Source organism: Coffea eugenioides, chromosome 6 (genome assembly GCF_003713205.1).
Source record: "Coffea eugenioides isolate CCC68of chromosome 6, Ceug_1.0, whole genome shotgun sequence".
Lineage (NCBI taxonomy): Eukaryota > Viridiplantae > Streptophyta > Magnoliopsida > Gentianales > Rubiaceae > Coffea > Coffea eugenioides.
Genome location: NC_040040.1, coordinates 54,452,139 through 54,471,961, shown reverse-complemented (window position 1 = coordinate 54,471,961; position 19,823 = coordinate 54,452,139). Strand labels below are relative to the sequence as shown.

The 19,823-nt window shown below is 33.6% G+C and overlaps 1 protein-coding gene across 1 annotated transcript; it reads left to right on the top strand.

The window, feature by feature from the left end:
• Window positions 1-3,108: 3,108 nt before the first annotated feature.
• On the top strand, window positions 3,109-9,608 carry LOC113774464 (uncharacterized protein At4g15970-like). Its single transcript, XM_027318994.1, has 4 exons — window positions 3,109-3,463; window positions 3,547-3,647; window positions 7,230-7,604; window positions 9,035-9,608. The coding sequence occupies exons 1-4, from the start codon at window positions 3,109-3,111 to the stop codon at window positions 9,512-9,514; spliced, it is 1,311 nt and encodes a 436-aa protein (XP_027174795.1). The 3' UTR covers window positions 9,515-9,608.
• Window positions 9,609-19,823: the final 10,215 nt, after the last annotated feature.

The following is a 19,823-nucleotide window of genomic DNA, read 5'->3' as shown; positions in this document are numbered from 1 at the left end:
TAAGTATGTATAAATTACCTTGCACGATACATCATCCACTTCATTACATTAACCCCGTTGTTATTATTCCTATTTTCACGTTTTTGACAAGTCTAAATTTCTTTTAGAAAGTACAAAAGAACTTGTCAAAACACAAGATCAAATTTAACAAACTAATTTCTACAAAACATCCTTTCCTAGATTGCTTCTTAGAAACTAGCTCATATATTTTGAATGCCAAACTTTTAGAAAGGACCCAAATTACATTTGATTTGAAACGCGTTCAGTATAGATACATACAACCAAATCCAAGAGGGTTTTTCGTTTATTAATTAATTTATTTGTTTACATGTTCAATGGCTAGTTGCCTTCAGTTGGCTATCAAGATCATCTAATTGGTCAATGTCAAAACTCTCACTCTTTTTGGAAAAACCCCTTTTGCAAGACGTTAGAGGAGATTTTAAAACAAAGCATCAATTGTCTGTTTTGAAAAGTTCGACAATTAGAAATGGGAATCTCAATGAAATGGCAAGCTGTTAACAAATGCAACAAAGTCGTCCTTTACAACAAAGAATACAGAATAAAATAGAAACAAAGCACACACTAATCTTTCCATTGATTCGTAAACTACTCTTGTTAACCATATTCGAAGCTTCTTGGAATGGAATGATTCCCGGATAAACTGCCGGCATCGTTGAATCAAAGCAATTAAGCATGAATCCACGGGCCTTGATGACAAGTCTTTGGTAAAATCACGGTGTCAGAAAGTTTGTTTTATCTTCCACTCTCTCTCTCTCATGGGTCGGGAATTCCACAGAAGAAACGATTTATTATGGGCTGTGCATTTTAAATTCTGAAATAGTATAAAATTTTTCCTTGAATTGTATGAATGGATCAAGATTTAACTGTCATTCTATCTTGCTGTAGTGGGGTCAACTAAACTTTGACATACAGACACTATAATACACTTATTTTTCTGGGAATCATCGCTGATGAAGCTCGAGATTTGGTTCCTTGGGTTGAGAAGAGTCTTCTTACCCACGTTCATGACAAATTGCAATAACATTTTAACGTCATACAATTAATCAAAGATTTAAATGCAAATTATATTTTACCCCTCTGTGATTTAGTGTTTTTGTACATAATCCCCTCGTGGTTTGGATTAAAGTGTCAAAGTGGCCGAAATAATCATTCGTAACGAAACCTTTAAAAATGTTGAAATTACCCTTGTTTAAAAATTAAAATTATTAAAGTGATCAAAATATATAAACATAATATACATGACGCACTAGCCTTGTATATTTTTATGTTTTACCATATAACCCCTTTATAATTTTCAAAATATACACATAATCCCTCTGTAGTTAATAAATAATTTTTAACTTTACATAGGGGTATTTTTGATATTTTAGATGACTCCATTATAGATTGCAAGTTCTGTTACTTTGACACTTTAATTCAAACTATGAGAGGATTATGTATAGTTTTTAAAACTACATGGAAATTATGTACAAAAAATACTAAATTATAGGAGAATAAAGTGTAATTTGTCAAAGATTTAAAGTAATATTTTGAAATTTGAATTGGATCGTTCGGTTCAATTGATTGAAACGAAAACTGGCTGGTTAGCTACCCAGTCTAAGGCATTTAATTATACTGGACAGCAATTGACCCATTCAAATGCGGCCAAAAATCAAGTATGACCAGTCAAAATCGGAAACAACTTTTATCTTCTGTTTTTTTCACGTCCTAGTATACTTTTCTCTTTTTACAGTTTTTTTAAAGTTTTCCTTAATTTCTCTTAACTTCTATTTGATGTGGAAACCATTTATAGTATTTATTTTTTGCCCTTTAGATAACTTGAGCAACTATAAATACTTGAGCAAATCAAATTGAGAAGCCGTACATTGAGAATATTGAACCAAATTTGAGCATTGGTAATTAAATTTTGATGTCATTTTGATTAGAACAATAAACCGAATTTCAAAATTTTGGGTTGAATTCTATCAAAGAATAAAATGTTTGGTTTATTTCAAACTTTATTTGATCTATCCTTATTCCAAGTTGACATAAAGAAGCATTTTTCCCACTGGTTTAAGGACCTAGCAAACCCTGAATGGAGACTTATCAACGATTTAAGTATTAAACCAGTCATAAACCAAAGTTAGGTTGGATTTTGTAATAACGCAATTAATTTAGGCATTTGACGATCCAAATTGCTCAATTTGAAATTGTAAGATTGAGATTGTGTACTTATTTGTACTAATCAATTTGTACTAGTTAATTATAACAACCGTCAAGTAGTGGTTGAGCCATGACCTATAACCAGTGGAGGCAACATTGTACACATAAAATGATGTCATTATTATGAAAAAGAAAATTTTGAATAAAGATTATGTTTTTATTATGAATTTTTTATAGTGTAAAAGTATTGAAATCATTTCCTATTCAAGTACTAATCAATTTTGTGGTTTAATAACTTCAAAACATTTATACCACAGGAAAGATATCAAAATAAATTGATTACTTACGAAGGTAATGTGACGAAAATGAGACCTGCTCATAATACGTGGGCAATGTTAGAAGAAAAGTATTTCTCAAAATTGGAGGAGAAGAGGGAGCTAATATAAGTAGATAATAAAAATGTTCAAAAGTTTCAAGACTATTCTCCAAACTTTTAAAAAGTTGAAGGGGATGGGGGCAATTAGCCATGCTCAACACCATGTGGCTCCGCCACCGCTGTTAAGGCACATTATATGACGTTGAATTGTTGATTAAATGGCCACCAACTTGGTGGTGCAGTGAACCCTTGACCTCCCACCAAAATTTATCACAATATGTGACGGTTTTAATTGGCTTCCTTCGATGGAGTCTGTATTCTCATCGAGTCCCCCTTCCCCTTCCCCTTCCCCTTCCCCTTCCCCTAGATTAAGTTAAATTAAATTATAGAAATTCTACCGTTGCGACAAAAAAAAAAAGATTTGTTGATTAAATCATCTGGCCTAACCATTTGACGGTCCATTTTTTTATGTATGGTTCTAAACCAACAAAACCGATTCAACCGACTATCAAAAACCAGGCGCCGGTTCTTGTAACCAGTAACTTGTATTCAATCTTAAGTTGACTTTCATGTTAATTTATATCTACAGAGAAGCAGCCTGCACTAATCCCGGTTTCCCCAAAAGGCATCAGTACTATTTTGTGATGATAGATGCAGAAGGGAGAAAGGCCGGCAAAAGAGAAGATAAAATGTCAAAAGACGGTGGCTGCCACCACCTCCTGTATCAGAATCAAGTTGTCATTTGGTTGATGCTATTAGTGGTTGCTGCCGATCTATCCCTCGTCCTATATCGCTCAGCTTTCAGTAACAATCCTTCATCCCAGCACTTCACTTTTGGACAAGAAAATGATTCCTCCTCCTCAAGTCAAGATGGTGATTCCAAAGTAGAAGGAGACTTATCCTTCCAGAAGTCAACCAGCCATGGTAATCATCTTTTTTGTAAAAGTAGATTTCGTTTTTTCAGAATCAAATTTTTTCCTCTCCAACTCATGATCAGTCAACTGCAGAAGGTGATACATCTGCTCCATCTTTAAGCTCTAGTGCTCAGTCAAGCAATGGAAATCGATCTTCTCCAACTGAGTCTGTGCAAGGGAACTTATCTCCCCAGGTAAGTTCTTTACAAAGATTTAAACAATCTCTGGAACCTATCCCAAAAAAAGGAAAAAAAAAATGTAGGAATGGTTAGAGGATTTGTCTAGCAATTGTGCGTCATTATCATGGGCAAGAAATGTTACGAAATCTGAATTATTCTAAATATATGGTGGGGGAAGGAAAATTCTATAGGTGGAATCCTCTATTGCAATATTTTAGCACGAATGGATAATTGTCAAAAAGAGTGTGCTCCCTGAGAAAGAATTTCCTGGTTGGAAATAGTGTAACTTCCACAGATCATCACCTAATCAGTGGAAGTTTCAAAGTTGTCTCGGTTTAGTTTAGTCTAAAAAATTTGACTAATAGTAAATTCAATTTTCTTCGTCATTCCTTCTTTTGTCTTGCATTTTTATTTTATATTATTTTGTTTTTAGAAATTTGGGTAAATTATATTTTATCCCCCTGTGGTTTAGTGTTTTTTACATAACTCTCCCATGGTTTCAAAAGTTATACATAACCCCCTCATGATTTGGATTAAAGTGTCAAAGTGACGGAAATAGTCATCCGTAACGGAATTTCTAAAAATATTAAAATTACCCTTATAAATACATGACACACTAATCCCGTATGATTTTTATGTTTTACTAGATAACCCCCTTATGATTTAATACTTTACCATATAACCCCCTTATGGTTTTCAAAATATACACATAAACCCCCTTGGTTAATAAATAATTTTCAACTTTACATTAGGATATTTTTAACATTTTAGGTGACTCCGTTACAAATGATGATTTTCGTCATTTTGACACTTTAATCCAAACTATGAGGAGGTTATGTATAATTTTTGAAACTATAAGGAGATTATGTAAAAAATACTAAATCACATGGGGTAAAGTGGAATTTGCCCTAGAAATTTGCTTAGAAGTTGTGTGTAACTCGTTCCTTCATTTTCAATCAGCATGTCAGGAATGAATTAGAGATTGTAGGAATCTACAATCAAGTATTGAGTGTCACAAATTTTGCCAAAGCTACGTTGATTTTCAAGTTCCAACCTGAGACTAGATCAAGTTGCCAGTTGGCATTTGAAAGCCCGCGGGGCCGGCCGCGGATGGAGGCAAAAGGAAAAAAAAACACAAGAAGATAGAAAGGGACGAGACCTATGTTACTTGTATATATGTTGCGATAGTTGAAAGTGTCCTCCAGGTGCCACGCTGGAGATAAATAAATTTAAGTTGGCTTAAAAAATAGGTATATATCTAGTTAAGATATACTTCCGGTGCAAGATTTTTGAAAAGGTGAAATATTAGTGAATTAAAAAAAAAGCATATAAATGCAAGGAAAAGTATTAATGATTAGTGATCGAGTACTATACAGATTGGATGGGATTTAAATATATTAACAAGTACTCAATGAACTCTTGTTAGAAAAATCATTAAAAAATTAGAGTTCCAAAACCCACTGGCAAATGATTTCAGGGAGAAAGGTGAATAAAGTCATTCAGGAACTTCTATTATCATGGTCAATGTAATAAACTACAAATGTTTAATTTCATTTTGTATCCTTCCATTATATTTTGATTTTCACTTTGGTCCTTAAACTTTAAATTAGGATCCTTACTTTAATCTCTGAATTGTATATTTGTACACTTTAGTCTCTAAATTATACCATAATTCTCAATTTGGTCCCTAACCTCCTTTCTACCGTCTAATTTTGGAATTTTATCGGGTTATTATGTCATCTTTTTTGCTGCTCATTTGAGTAGTTTTCCGTTAGTTTGGGGATTTCTTTAACAATTGTCCTTGAGCGGGACGATTTTTATAGTTTACAGATGAAAATATCGTAATTTATAGTTTAAGGACCAAAATGAAAATTAAGCTATAGTTGAGGTGTACAAAATGAAATTAACCCAATCACACCACAAATGTCTTTAATTGCCAAATCTGATTATCACGTCGAGTAAGGAAAACTGGAGAATGTAGTCAAAGATTTGTGCCTTTCCTCCGTAATCGTGCTTGCTTCGTCCTAGTGGTCCTAAATGATGATGTGATTTTTTTCCCTGCATTATTACTTTCGTTTTCAAATTGACAAATGAGAGAGCAGTTTAGCGCCCAGCCATCCATACGTGTGGTGTTTATCTATATCATTAAAGATGTATATATCCAAGAAAGCAGTATGATGCCGGGATATGATGAACAAAATTGACTTTTATATGATGGTATTAACTATAGAAGTCCATACTATGCTGACTAATGGACAAATATATTACTTAAGACTTCGAGAGAGGGATCGGTTGCGTGATATGGGAGAAGAAATACAAGTGAGATGCCTCGAGTGTGAGACCTCCCACTTACACTAAAAATGAAAATAATAAGGACAAATTACATATAATCCCTCTGTAGTTTCATTTATTATCACATGACCCTCCTAATGTTTTAAAATGTGTACTTCACCCCCTATGATTTTTTGTGAAGTAGAAACTTGATGGAAAATAACCTATGTAATGTCATTAGTTGAAATATGAATATACCCTTATTTAAATGCTAAATCAATCGACAACGTAACCCTCTTGTATAAAAGCATAAGGAGATTACGTAGATAAATACAAAACTACAAAAGGGTAAAGTGGATATCTATATAGATCAGAAGGGGATCACTTAGATATTAAGATGTTATATCACACGCGCTCTTAAAGTGTGTTTGTTATAAATATCATAACTGATTGTGCATTTCGTGTATTTTTCACTTTACATAAAATCACAAGGGGACTGTGTGGCTCTTTTAAAATTCTAGGGGGTCATATGGCATTATGTAAAACTGCAAAGGGGTAACAAGTAATTTACCCTAATAATAATGACGCTTAGACTTCAGATTAGAAGACAAATGGTGCTCGTGGAAATATCTGAAGAAAGGAGATTCCTATATGCAAGCTACACCAGAAAATTTTATTCATCTTTCAGAAAATCAATTCTTAAAATTTAAATGTTATGTTTTAGAAAATTGTTTCTTTTGTGTGCTTTTCTAACTCTTTCCCAAAAACAGGTCTGCATGGTTAGCTAGCTAGAGTATATATGCACTTAGTTTTAATAGTTGCAATCTGTATAGGAGCTTTTTTTTTTTTTTCTTTTTGAAAACAAAATTTTTATTAAAAGAGAGACAAAGAGCAAATTGTAATCTCCAGCTCCATGTACTGTAGAAGAAATTCATACTGTTAGTTTATGGGTTCCACAAGTGATGTATATTTAGAATAAATAAATAAATAAATGGATAGCAGAGCTTCTAGTTCCAGATTTTTTATTTCTAATTTCGTAAGCGATTCCTATATGGAAAACTAGAATTGGATAGCAAAGTTTCTAATTTCAGATTATTTATGTCTTTTCTTTTCTATAATGCAACCTTATACGATACTCCATACAAGATATTATCGTGGATTTGAAAGGCAAGATGAATCTGTTCGTGCAAAATATTGTATTTTTATATCCTTTTGCAAATAAATAATATCCAAGACTTCCAATTTTAATTTTCATATCCAAGACTTTGAATCTCTAATTCCACTCCATGAATTTAAGTTTTTTCTCTTGCTGTCTAATCAATGAAGGTTAAACAAGAAAATGAAGAAACCAAGTTGGAGAGAGTATTATCTAAGGCAGCCTCGGCAGACAAAACTATCATTTTTACAACAATAAATGAAGCATGGATAACTCCAGGTTCATTGTTTGATCTCTTTCTTGAGGGATTTAATATTGGCAATCAAACACAATATCTTCTGAATCATTTGGTAATTGTGGCCATGGACCAAAAGGCATACTCTCGTTGCTTGGAGGTGCACCAACATTGTTATGCACTTATTACAGAAGGGGTAGACTTTTCTGGTAGGGCAAATTATATGAGCCCACAATACATGAAGATGATGTGGAGAAGACTTGATTTCATGCGTACCATTCTTGAGCTAGGATACAGTTTCATTTTCACGGTAATCTTTTTGTTCATGATTTTGTCATTTACTATCCACTAAATTGTCTTTTAGATTGTTTAAGCAGCTCAAAATATGCCTATGAAGCTTTGATCTAGCAAGGAAAATAACCAACATTAAGCTTTCAAAATTAAGAAATCCTAGATTAAAGTTGCACATGTTCCATTTTTCAGTTTCACCACCCTACGTAGGTTATTGTACTTCCCCCTAGCCATTATAGGAAAAGAGAAAAAGGAGGCTGAAAAAGATGTGCAACTTCACTAAGAATATGCGTTACAGCTCATTAGTCATTGCTTAACGTCACATCTTATACTTTGCGTTCTTTGCATTGGACGTGTAATAAACATAATCCTATAGTAATACTGAAAATTAAAGTTATTAAACATAAGTTTGATGAACATCTAATCAAATGCATCTTTAGTAGGAAATATATATAATTTAGTAAATAATCTTAAGTCTTTTGGCATGAAAGTCTTTAGGGTATTTTCAAATAGGCGTCCAGTTGGTACTGGTTAAAATACTTCATCTATACCCAATTTATCATTTAAATGCACACAATCACTATTTCAACTTTCATTTCGATACTTTTTTCTATTTTAATTTCACTTTTTTAAACAAAAAAGAAAAAATTGAGACCCCTCTTAATCATGGTTGATTCAACATCCATTAGACAAACCCTTTTATTATTATAGTTTGTTGTGATTTGTGATTTACGAGTAAGGAAAAGGCTTGTCAAACTGAAGTTTGCTTTCCCCTTGATCTATAAGCTTATTTCTTTCTCGATCATTTAAATTATTTGGTGAAATCATCCAATCACTTATATGTAGGACATAAAGGAATAATTTTAAATTCTAATAATGATACTTTTGCTGGGTAATTGGTTTATCACACACTTTGATTATTTTAGCACACTTTGATTTAAGTGCTTCAACTACAACATTGATCTTATTTTTCTTGCCATTGCATCATTTGCAATAACTTTCTCTTTTCCATGAAATTTGCAGAACAAACACCGAAGGTTAATATTATTGGCAAATTTTCTGCCTGACTAGCAACTAGTATTTCTGCAAAACATCTCGCTTCCATAAGGAAGCGTGCAAATTTTTGAAGAGCTATAAGAGAGTATCAGTATGAAATGTATTTCCACTAGGTCTAGTTTTCTTTTGCGTAAACGATTCTTGAAGAATAACATATCTACTAAGCATATACGGCATGAGAAATTTAACGTGTAAATTTGAATTAAAGTTTAGAGCTTATGACTGTAATTGGAAATCTGAAGCAACATGCACTTTGATTATATACGATATTCTACACAAACATTACTTATTTCACGGACTAAAATGTTCATTTATTTCTCAAGAACAATGAAACAATATTGTTTCCCCACAACTTATTTATCTTTTTTTTTTTTGGTTGTTGTTTGCTTTCAGGACACTGATATAATTTGGTTTAGAGATCCATTTCCACATTTTTATGAGGATGCAGATTTTCAAATTGCTAGCGATCAATATGAATTCACCTCTACTGATCTGCGTAACCGACCAAACGCAGGTTTCATGTATGTGAGGTCAAATAGCATAACTCTCCAGTTTTACAAGTTTTGGTGCGGGTCCAAGAAAACTTATCCTGGTAAGAATGAGCAAGATGTGCTTAATATTATCAAATTTGATCCATTCATCAAGAGGATTGGATTAAAGATCAGATTCTTGAATACAGCTTACTTTAGTGGATTTTGTCAGCCAAGTAAGGATCTGAATGTACTTTGCACAATGCATGCAAATTGTTGTGTTGATGTACATAAAAAAATTCGTGACCTTCAGTTGGTGATTGATGACTGGAAAAAGTACATGGCATTGCCAAGCAACAGAAAGAAACGATACTCTTGGACACAGAGAAAATATTGTGTATAAATTGTATTTTTGTTGCGGTAACTTTCCATTTGTAATTTGGAAACAGATAGTGAAAATTATTCTATCAAAAGTTTTCCGTAGTTATTTTCATTTTTCTTGTGGTAGGATATATAGTGACAAAAAAAAAAGTTAAAAAACTTGAATTTGAATAGAGAATGTTATTATCACCTCATTATTTTTTTTAACTGATTATAGATTTTGACTTTAGATAGTCAATTTTTTTGATATTCTCATTTGCTTTTGTCTTTGGATTATAGATTTTTTTAAAACAACAAAAAGATTAAATCGAAAATCTATAAAAGAGTAGTTTTTGTGATTATTCTCTATATTATCTTTTCATAACCAACTTTTGCACAATCTTATATCCAACAAGAACAAACCCTAAGAACTTGTTTAAAAAATAAAGGATGTAAAGGCCCTAAAAACCAGAAAACTAAAGTGGGCGGAAATATTGAAGTCACTCTTCTCCAAAGATTTATACATATTAAGTACTATTTGCTCTTATTAACGATAAAAATGCATCGCTAGTCATCAAACTATTTCAAAATCTCATTTGGTCCATTTCTACTATTCTTCATGTTAATTAATCCATTAAACCCTTAAAAGTGATCAAGACCATCCGTCTATTTTCTTGGTTAAAAGAGACTTAATTCATGACAAGTGTGGTGGACACCATGTTTCCAGAGGTATTTTCATCACATTGTAGGGGGAAAAATTATAGTATGCTAAATGAAACTTAGAAAAAAAATGTTTAGTGGCCTTCGATGTAAATTTCTAGAAAATACTTTCAAAACCAAGCAATTATTAAAAAAACAAGTTTCTTAGGAAAAGTTATAACACTAATGATCCTTACGTTCCTAAATATTTTGGAAAAATAATAGAAATACTTTAGGAAGAAAGTAACTTGGCTTGTATTTCAAGAAAATAAAATAGAGAAAGAGAGAACTACAAGAAAGAAACAGTCACAGCAAAACATTTAAGTACATTGGCAAATATGTAAAAACGTAAAAAATGGTATTTCCTAAAAAAAAATCAGTATTTATTTTTTCAAAAAGATCATTTTTTTCTTTAATCGTTTCCAATACAATATTTTCTTAAAGCTTTTCTTGTAATTCTTTTTTATATTTTTTCTTTTTGTTATAGATTTTTTAAAATTGTAAGTACGTTTATTTTCTTGTGATAATACTTCTATTATTTTTTTCAAAAGATTTAGGAAGGCAGGAACCATTTATGTAATGAATTTTTCTAAAACAAAATCTTTCTTTTCTAATTTTTCTTTAGTTTTAAAAACTTAAAAAATATACCAATGGTCACTAAACTTATCTGACAAAAAATTTATTTAATCCATTTACGTGATTTTTTTGTTTATGAAGTGATTAAAATACACTCGCAAATATAGTTTGTGGTTCATGTGCCTCGACCTCTGTCTCTTTCAACTAAGCAATAGACAGAATGATGATCCAATTGATTACTTTTAGGAGTTTAATAAATCAATTGACACAAAGAATAAATGCATATGAGTAATAGCTAAATAAAAAAGCAATAACTAAAACAAAAAATCAATTAACAAAAAAAGGAATTTGAGTAATAGATAAACTAAAAAAAATAAATACATGGACCACAAGTTTACTTTCACTACATTTCCGAAGGAAATAAATAACTCCATGCCTTTTCCTGTATGACATCTTGATTGTTTATATCCTAATGTATGTAATTAGCTTTAAATTAATCAGTTCCCTTGTGTTTTTTTTTTTATTCACGTGATTCTCCAACTCTTATATCATTTTAACCGTAATTAATTCCTCTCAGTTTAGCTAATTAAAAGTAGTGAAAATTAAGAATAGTAGCTAATTATAATTAAAGACTAAGACCAGCGGCGTCCCTGTCGTTTGTGCGGCTGCTGGTCAGCGGACCAAGTTAGGACCACTCCGGTTGGCCAAAAAAAAATTGGGTAGATCCGGTCTACAATCCCATCTGTGGATCGAGTGGCTCAAAAATTGCCGCATCATCTGACCGCAACACCATCAAAAGTGATGGATACCCGGAAATGGGTTCATGACTTGCTATTGGGGTGTCGATTTGCCACGGGGGATAAGGGAAGAAAAGGAATTGGTGAATTTGTTGGGGAGAATGTCAGGAAAGGGTGTTGAGTGTAGGGATGTAATCGAGCCGAGTCGAGCTCGAGTATCACTATACTCGAGCTCGACTCGACTCATACACACAGAGGCTCGAGCTCGACTCGAGCTCGATCGAGCCAAGAAAATCGATACTCGAAGATCGACTCGAAGAATTTCCTCAGGCTCGAGACTCGACTCGATAAGGCTCGATCTTTAATCGAGCCTTATCAAGTCGAGCCTTATCAAGCTTTTTGACTCGATTTGACGAAAAAAACAGATCAAAGGTGATGTTTTGGGAAGAAGTCCAACAGAAATGAAAACTCAGGATGTTGATCTGAGACCATCATAACCAATGCCTAGAAAGTTCTACAGTGCAGCATTTCCCCAAAGAAGAAACCATTTTTGCATTTCTCAGACGTGCAAATGCAGCAAGCAGGCTAACAGCTACCACAAACCCATACACAAGCAGAAATTACAGAAAACTAGGATTAGCTTGTTCAGGAGCAGTGGCATGACAGATCTTACTTAGATAATAGTTCACACTAACAAGCATATATATCAAACCTTGAAAAGGCACAAAAAGTTTTAGATCAAATCAAATACCTTTCTATCCAACTCTTTTATTATTTTTTATTTTCTTTTTCAGGGATACTGAAGGTAATCTATGATAACATGTTACGCCTAAAGTTCCAATCCCCCTGCTCTCTCCCCGTTCTTAAATCCCCACCCCTCTCCTGCTGGAATTAAAAAAAAAGGAGCAAATGATGAAAGCATGAAACAGCCATCCTAAAGATTTGCCACCATTTCTTATCATCTATATGTGCCATCATTTATCCAAAACCAAGGAACTCAGCCACGAACTAAGAGCTACCAGCAAAGAAGTCTATCAATACTGCAAACACTTAAGTTCATGAGCACGAGTACTACTTCAGCTGACACTGGCGCATAAACAGCTTTAGCAAATCCGATATCCAACCATACATCATGATATCTAATATCCAAACATAAGCAATAACACAGTACAATGCATGGTGAACGCAGACAAAATGTCTACCTTGGACCAGGGCCACGGCGCTTGACATCTAATATCCAAACATAGTACAATAACAGAGCACAATAACATAGCACAATGACATCTTCCATTTCATCCTCTAACAAATGCCCTTCTGCTGCCGCTAGATATGCCTCTAACATAATGAATGAATCTTTCTAACGGGTAAAAGGTGGAATTTTTCCCCAAGGCCTTAACTTTTAAAGGCTGCACAACCGGAGAGAGCTTCTTGTGTATAAAATACAAAGCTTATGTTATATCACACCTAATCTAAACTACTACCACAGTTACAGTTTGCAATTGGAAGCTCAGATTTCGTCCCCTTATCAATTCAGGATAACAAGTTTCCTAGTCGATCTTGGCCCATTTTAATGCCAGAGACACAGAGCCAAAAACAGAGGAGCACTTACCTAAGTGAGCCAGAGATGAGCAGTGATGAACCAGCGATGAACTAGTGAGATCTTGGTGCTTCGTCTTCGACACTCGGCAGCGATGAACCAGCACGGCAGGACACAGCCGACAGGAGACGTAGAGCGCGGCGGACTGGCGGAGGCCGGAGAGTCAGAGAGCAGCTTCGATTTGGGACTTGGGACTTGTTAAGGCGATGGCGATGGCGATGGCGATGGCGATGGAGTCTCACAGATGCGGCGAGCAACGGCGTCGGCGACGAACGGAGTGAGGGTGTAGATCTAAATCAGTCAGAGTCGGCTGCCGGCTGGTAAAGTGAATTTTTTTGCTAGGCTTTCTTCGAACAGAGAAGAAAGTCCCGCAGTCGGCACAGAGAACTGAGAAGGAAGAAAGTCTTTTCTTCCATTTTTTTTAGACATTTTTTCTTTTTAGTGTTTTTTAAAATTATGTTATTACTTTTTTGCCATTATAGGATTTTATTATAAAGAAGGTAATATTGTAAATTTCATATAACTTATACCCATAATGGTCATTTTATAATTATAATAAATATATATTATTTAAATTATAAATATTTTATTTAATTAACTCAGGCTCGTCGAGCTACTCGACGAGCCTCGAGCTCGGGAAATCGGGCTCGATACTCGACTCGTTTAGGAGTCGAGTAACTCGAAACTCGACTCGAACTCGGTCAACCCGAGTTCGAGTCGAGTTGTTGACCGAGCTACTCGCGAGTAGCTCGCGAGTAGCTCGGCTCACTAACAACTCTACTTGAGTGTTGCCATAAAGGTCGCGGAGCAGTTGAGTCAAAAATCCTCGAGCCGCTCGGGAAGTCAGAGGTTGTGGACGTTTTGAGGAGAAGGGAGAAAGCGCCAAAGCGGTGAGGATCAAAAACGTTGACGTGACAAGTTTTGTCTACACAAGTTTTTGCCCTCCTGCTGTTGTCCTAATTAAGGACTAAGGGTCTGTTTGATAACATAAAAAAGTGCTGAATCTGAATTTTTTCAGACATTCAGATGTTTTGAGTGTTTGATAAATGAAAATCTATTTGCTCTGAAAAAAAAAAAAAAAAGACTAAGACCAGCAAAAAGAGTAGGAAAGTAAAGGAAAGTAAAGGATGTTTAAAGAAAAATAGTTAGTCAGACACAATATTTTCATTAACTGTCACTAACTACTATCAAGCTTTTGTTTGCTTTCGAAATTTTTTCTTGATAACACTTTTCAATTCCTAAATTTTTTCGGTCTTTATTCGAACAGACCCACATAAAAATAAAAAAGAGAAAATAAACCATTTTCTTTGGGAATATATACCAAGCAAACCAAAATGCAAGATTGAAACTTCAATATGAAAGGCTGATTCTTGGCTTGTAAATATATCTTAATCTCCACCGTGCAATAGACAAGAGAAGAGTCAAAAGTCCTAGTCTCATAATCTCTACCTTTCAAACTCAATGAGGTAATCCTTCCACTATTGGCGTGCGAAATCAACTTGCATTTCATTCCGAAAATGCCACTTATCTCCTGCGCCAACTTGCTCGAGTCAACATCAACACGCAATGACCGACAAGTAATCCTTGGTTCATGCAAGTGGCATTAACTCAATTAAATGACAAAGTAGATGATTAAGATAATTTGTACTTGATTTTTTTTTCTGTTTGTCCTTGATTTGGTTAGCTTTGATGATCGATCCAATAAGATGCATTAAAAAACAAGCCGATCGATGCAATAAGATGCGTAAAAAAAAAAATTTTTTTTTTTGAGCATGCGCCGGTCTTATGGATATGGTTGAGATCTTAATAATTAGAGGTTCTGAATTCAAATCTTTCGCCTCCTCTCCGCTTCTCAAGTCCCACTCTTCCTATAGAAAATAAAATAAAAGAAAAAAAAAGCATAGAAAAGAATTTGTAATGACTAGACTGACTATATTCTGATTACAATTTTCTGTGGTATCCTTAATAAGCCTAAGTTGTTGGGTTAATTTCCAGCGAAATAAACAATGAGTCCGTCTATATTTAATTATTTTTCATAGTGGGCTAAATACTGATCAAAAAATCCTAACGGGGCCAAATTGCAATATATCGCCAATGGCAATAGGGTCTAGGGCAGTGAAGCCTTTCAATTATTAACTCCTTTATATATGAACCCCGACAAATATGCATAAATCAATCATCATCTGAGAACAGGACTTCACCTAGGTCGTCATAGGACAAGGCCCTCCTCTAATGCTGCATTAATACAACCCAAGTCTATTTTAACCCTACGTAAAGGAAAAATTTTATCAGAAGGATATGGAATTACATCAGCAAATAATCACCATACCATTGCTTGAGAAGTTGGTGTGATTTATGATTTTAGTTACCTTACCAAGGTTTATCTCCATCATGTCGGCCAGTAATTGTGAGGCAAAATTATTTGGTCCCCGTGAGGTCCCAAAAAGTTAAGGTATTGATGTGAAACAATGACGTAACACTATCAATATAAAGGATACCAGTTGAACAAATAAAAACAAAAGGTTTCTCGACCATAAAAAATGAGTTGGTAGTCCAATCAATCCAGCTAGATATCTCATAATAGAAGCAGCAATAATGAGTGGCAAATTATGAGTCCTTATTCCTTTGCCAAATTCTAACAAGATTGATCTTCGGATTTGACGGCTAAAAACTATTGATTCTTTCGAACTTTTGTTTTCACATCCATCACAAATTTGGTCCAGATTTTTCTGTGTGTCTAATGCATTTTCCAATGTCTTCTTAACTTTCTTGATCTCTTGTTTAAAATCATGTGAAGCTTTCCCACTCATTAAACATCTAATCTTCTCAGCAACCTCTTCACGTGTAACCGATTTTTTGTCGTGTAAATTAACCCCAACTTTCCAATCATCCACCACTAATGTTCCGGTTTGTGAATTGATCGGGCAACAATGGATAACAAATCATTGAAACATTAGGACATATATAAGCTCTCCACAGTGTGTTAAGATGAACCCTCCAATTGCTGGATCCGAAAGCACAGCAACTTGGGAGCACCACGGCATGATTATGCCACGACATTTTATTAAGTAGTCATATCCGGCAGGTAAGAGCTTACAATATATATCAGGCTGAAGAACCCAAACAAAATTCACCTCACTTGAAACCAAACCATGAGCTATCTCCACAATGTCATGTTCAGTAGTAAGAGCAAAGCTACCAAAGGAAACAAACAATCTCGTGCTAGTAGTAAATCTAATCCACCTGATATTCATGAACTCTCCCCTGTTCTTCATGATTGCAGGGTGCTGTCGACTACATTCCGCAAGGCATGTTTCTACCATAATTTCCGTGAAGCAAACAAATGTGCTGACATGCTGGCTAAATGGGGAGAAAACAATAGTGATATTCAATTCCTAGTTTTTGATCATTGTCCTGTTTTTGTTCTCCCATTTCTTTTGGATGATCTAAGAGGCGTTTCGACACCAAGGATGACTGTACTAAACTAATCTCATGTTGTAGACTGCTTTATTTTCCTTGAATATATCTTCAATTATCAAAAAAAAAAAAAACCGAGCCTTCGGGTTTTGTATCAAGCCATGGGCCACAATTCAACTCGGACCACCTGCTCGTGGGAACCGAACTTTTGGTCAAACCAGAGGGCAAAATTGGTCCGATGGATGGAAAGGTTGCTTTTATTGAAGAGCCGACATTGTTTGTGGTTCGAGTTAATGTGTAGTGTTGAAAATTTACAAAAAAAAATCTGCCTTTCTTACATTCTTGAATGCTCTGGCTATTATGAGAAAGAAGCCATTGCAATTGGAGTTCCAGGCAATCTAGTCTAATTGTTGTTCTTTTTACATTATGTAATGTGAACTACATTATATTATTGTACTCGTGAAAAAGTGATATATCTATTTTGTATATAAAAAGAAAGAAAGCTTACTGTAACACCCCTCTTTTTGCCATATGTATAATCTCTTCTTTTGACAAGTGACAATTTCCATTTTAAATTGAATTTTTGCTCCTCTATTTTTTTTCGGTTAGTCAAAAATCATAAACATCTCTTTTTGCCTTTGTCTTTAATCCTTATCTCCCTCTTTTTTCTTCATCTTTCTTTTTACCCCTTCGAATTTTTTCTTTATAGTTAATTATACTAAGATTATTTTCTTACTATTTTTTTAAAGTGATTATTGTTGACTATGAAGAGATTACACAACAATTAACTGATTTGTAATGTCACTTCTTCTTCCTCCATCAATTTTAACTATTTAATCCAGTATTTTGCTTTTTCCTTTCTTCTTTTCCTTTATCTTAATTTTTCTTTGCCTTTCCTCCTTTCACTCAGTCGATACATCTTTTCCTTTTTCCTCTTTAATTAACTGAATTTTTTTTTTTGCACGAGAATGGATATTTCTTTTGTTCTTTTGTTCAAAAATCATGATTCATGACCATCTCTTTCTTTTAAAAGAAATGTAGACAATAAATTTTTTACTTCCACTACTCCTACTATCTGGTATGTTCCATTTTCTTTTTATTCCTATTTTTCTCCCATTTCACACTGCCAAATATGAACTTAAGTTTTTATTCATTGACTATATTTTATTTATCCTTTATCATTTTCCTGTTTTTCCCCTCTTTATCTTGTTACCATGGTGTATTTATTTATTTTGGTTTGATTTCCTTTGACAAGTGTCGAGCCTGTGCAATAATAATTACCTACTCAAGAAAAATACAAATTTTTGTATATAGTGGTAAGCATGATTGAATCCACAAAAATTGGCGGTAATTCGTTTCTTCTAGAGTCGTGAACCGGGGGAATTTTAGAAAATATAAAAATAACTAATTAACTAAGAAATAAAACAACTAACGGAAACCAATAGGAATTAATCAACAGTAGATACAACTCTAGCCAAAGGTGCAACTTTTCAAATACGGTTCATTCAACTAATCATCGATGCAAAGATAATTCAATTCCTCATTAATAGATTGGTTATAGCCATCAACAAATTCTGACAACCAACTTTTTCTTACTTTATCGATAACCAAAGTACAACCGTTGACTATTTTTCTAACTAAGAAATAATCCTAGGTACGACCGTAGGATTTAATTCCTCGATTGCATTAAGAATTATAAAAACCAACTCTAACCAACAAACACACTACGAGAGTTTATTTAAATTTGATCATACATTTCCCTAACATGGGACCAATCACGCTAGTCGCCACTAGTATTAATCGATCAAATAATTACATATTCAATCAATTAATCTGTCAATATATTATTAGGTTAATTCAAATATCCGACCCGTGATATTCAAATAACACAACAATCGTAAGAAGTTAAACTAGAAAACATATGAATGCTAATGAGTAAAAGAAATAAGTAAAATAATTCTATCTCACAGATGTTTGAGACCGAACCTTCAAATTGACATTCGACTAGAAAAGGAAATTAGTTCTTCATTGTTGAGAAAATTCCTAATGCAATGTTATGAAAGAAAGCCCAAGACATGTGGCCAAAAATTGAAGATAAAAACCTAATCTAAGTGACTAGTCCCTAACTAGTCACTTGCAATTCTACTTATTGCCGAAATATGAATCTAACGGGAATTCGGCCTTCTTTTTCTCCCCAATTTCCTACTTTGTATATCCTACTACTAATGAAATGTCTTTTTTTAATAAAAGAAAGAAACTGCAAAATATAATGTCTCACATTTCCTAATTAATTCCTACCACTAAGAAAATGATTTCTAAATTTTTTTACCAAAGGCTCTTCAGTATTTGGCTGGAATTAGGAAACTTCCGCATGTAAATCCCGAATCATCTAGGGTTGATTGCAATTGTTGGGAAATTACCCCCTTTTTTAGCACATTTCGCTCCAACACTCTATAATTAACACAAAACACCAAATATAAGTAGAATCTGACAATTAAAACAATATTTGGTAAGAATAAAAGGGAAAATTAATCATAAATTTAATAACAATTTGCACCCTATCAATTCCCCCCACACCTAGACCATACTTGTCCTCAAGTATGAGAAACAACAAATCAAGCGATCAAATTCAAACAATGGCTATCATTCAAATCATTTATTGTCAAGACACAATTAAAATACATGTCAAGTATTAGTGGCTAAATCCCAAAAAAATCTCTCCGGTTAACTTTTAAACTCAAGGATTCTTCCAATTTCTGACTAACTAATCTAAGGATATAAAATATTCAACTAGAATTTATTAGCAAACAGTTCGACTATTAAGCAAAATCTCAATATTAAATCCATGGATCAGCAAGCTAACATAATCAACTGCATACTTGCACATTTTTCATTTTTTTCATTTTTTCTTTTTTTTTAAATATCCCCATACTTGAGGTCTCATTTTTTTTTCTTTTTTTTTGGGAAAAAAACTTAGTTCTTAGCTATTCAAACTTTTTGACGCGAACTCCGACATCTACTAAATGAAGAAGTTCGGTTACTCAACTCTTATCGCTTAATGACCACATACTCATAACTATCACTATTTTTTTTACATGAAAATCAATATTTTTGGTGAAAATCTCCGATTATTAGGCAACGATAACCAGCAGAGTATAGCCAAATATGATTCACAGATTAGAAACAAGATAAAATTAAAGATCACAAACCTACTTCATTTCCCAAACATGAAAAACTAAGATTAATAGTTAAAACCAATTTACATGAAAAAATGTTAGACAAATATTTACAATACCTAGAAAAGTTAACCAAAAATTGTAAAAATC

What these genes read in the sequence shown, in the direction of transcription:
- LOC113774464 (XM_027318994.1), top strand. Translation starts at nt 3,109, where the DNA reads ATGTTAATTTATATCTACAGAGAAGCAGCCTGCACTAATCCCGGTTTC. An exon ending in AAGGGAACTTATCTCCCCAG is followed by an intron (nt 3,648 to 7,229) that starts GTAAGTTCTTTA and finishes TAATCAATGAAG; the next exon opens with GTTAAACAAGAAAATGAAGA. An exon ending in GATACAGTTTCATTTTCACG is followed by an intron (nt 7,605 to 9,034) that starts GTAATCTTTTTG and finishes GTTTGCTTTCAG; the next exon opens with GACACTGATATAATTTGGTT.